This window comes from Galeopterus variegatus, unplaced genomic scaffold, assembly GCF_000696425.1.
Source record: "Galeopterus variegatus unplaced genomic scaffold, G_variegatus-3.0.2 Scaffold14579, whole genome shotgun sequence".
Taxonomy (NCBI): Eukaryota; Metazoa; Chordata; class Mammalia; order Dermoptera; family Cynocephalidae; genus Galeopterus; species Galeopterus variegatus.
Genome location: NW_007740690.1, coordinates 13,398 through 14,767, shown reverse-complemented (window position 1 = coordinate 14,767; position 1,370 = coordinate 13,398). Strand labels below are relative to the sequence as shown.

At 32.2% G+C, this 1,370-nt stretch overlaps 1 protein-coding gene across 4 annotated transcripts in view; it reads left to right on the top strand.

Annotated features, from left to right (window-relative positions):
* Window positions 1-1,370, top strand: part of LOC103582006 (G patch domain-containing protein 8-like) — a 25,433-nt gene that overhangs the window by 10,849 nt on the left and 13,214 nt on the right. For 3 of the 4 annotated variants that reach the window (XM_008563696.1, XM_008563697.1, XM_008563698.1), the window contains exon 2: window positions 323-397. In XM_008563696.1, the coding sequence (XP_008561918.1) occupies window positions 323-397 (75 nt within the window). Of the gene's footprint in view, window positions 1-18; window positions 398-1,370 lie in introns of those variants that run through there. The other variant, XR_549716.1, reaches the window with a different exon arrangement.

Below are 1,370 nucleotides of genomic sequence, written 5' to 3'. Positions count from 1 at the left end.
TTTTTTTTTTTTTTCTTAATTTTATTTTGTCGATATACAATGAGGTTGATTATTGTGGTTTTGATGTAGGTGAGTTCAGGACTCAAAAATCCTCCTGCCCTCTACTTTGGAACAAGAAGGGAACCAGGAAATTGATATTTTGATATAAAGTCAAATTAGGAGCTATTCCTTCATACTGTAACAGGGAGATATGAGAAAACCCTGATTGGAGAGAATTTCCTAGTTGTCTGCACCTATCCTTAGTTGAACTGTTTAGCAGTGACAGCTTACTTGATTATGATCAAATTTGGCATTATACAAGCATGTTTCTCTCTCTTGGCAGGTCGTCTTGAGGAATAGTTGCATTTGGAAACTGTGTGAAGAGATTGTGTTTTTGAATTCTTTGAAAATCTGGGAGGTAGCAATTGATGATTTAAAGTTTAATGTCTTAGTAGTTTTATTTAAGAGTAATGTTATCAGCATTGAACAGTATTATAATATAGATTTTATTTGCATTCTTCTGATTTTTTTCTTTAGTATTAAAAATTTAATACAGTGTTAATTATGAAAGAGAAATGGGATTGCCCTTTGTTTTTAAGATTCTGCAGTCTTCATAATATAGTCAATTTAAGAAAGAGCTGATGTTCCAAATGGTTAATAGTGTTTTAGTTTACAATTTCAACACTTACCAGAAGAAGTAGAGTTCAGATTGCCAGGCCTAGACTCCTAGTAAGTTGTTGTTATAGGTTTTTTAAAAGTCTGAATTTNTTACATTGTGAGATTTCAGTTAATCTAAGTGTTGGGATGTTTGTTTATTTTTGGCAGCTGGCCAGTATTGTGATCTGAACCCTTGACCTTGATGTTACAAGGCTGTGCTCTAACCCTCTGAGCTAACCAACCAGCCTGGGATGTTTGTTATCTAAGAATTTAGAAGGATCTTGCAATTAACACCTTTTAATTAACTGTTAAATTTTAAAATTTTAAAGTAGAAATTAAAATGCCAAGAAGCAGGTGTTAAATTTTTAATTTTCAAGTTTTGTTTTTGTGTTTGGAAAACCCATTCCTATCCCGTTATTCCTTTTTTCTTTTGGATAGACTCTACCATACAACTTAGTTTTCTTATTTTTATTTGGATAAAATACACATAACGTAAAATTTATCATTTTAACCATTTTAAAGTGTACAGTTCAGTGGCATTAAGTATATTAACAGTGTTGTACACCGTAATCACCACCACTGTCTAGTTCTAGAACTTGTTAATTACTACCACACAATTTTAGCACCTAATTGTTCTCTAATGTTTAACTGCCATATTAAGTGTTTAGGTTGTAAGAGATAAACAAGACTTAGTTCTTGTTCTTAAGGACATCACAGTCTGGTGAGGGGAACCT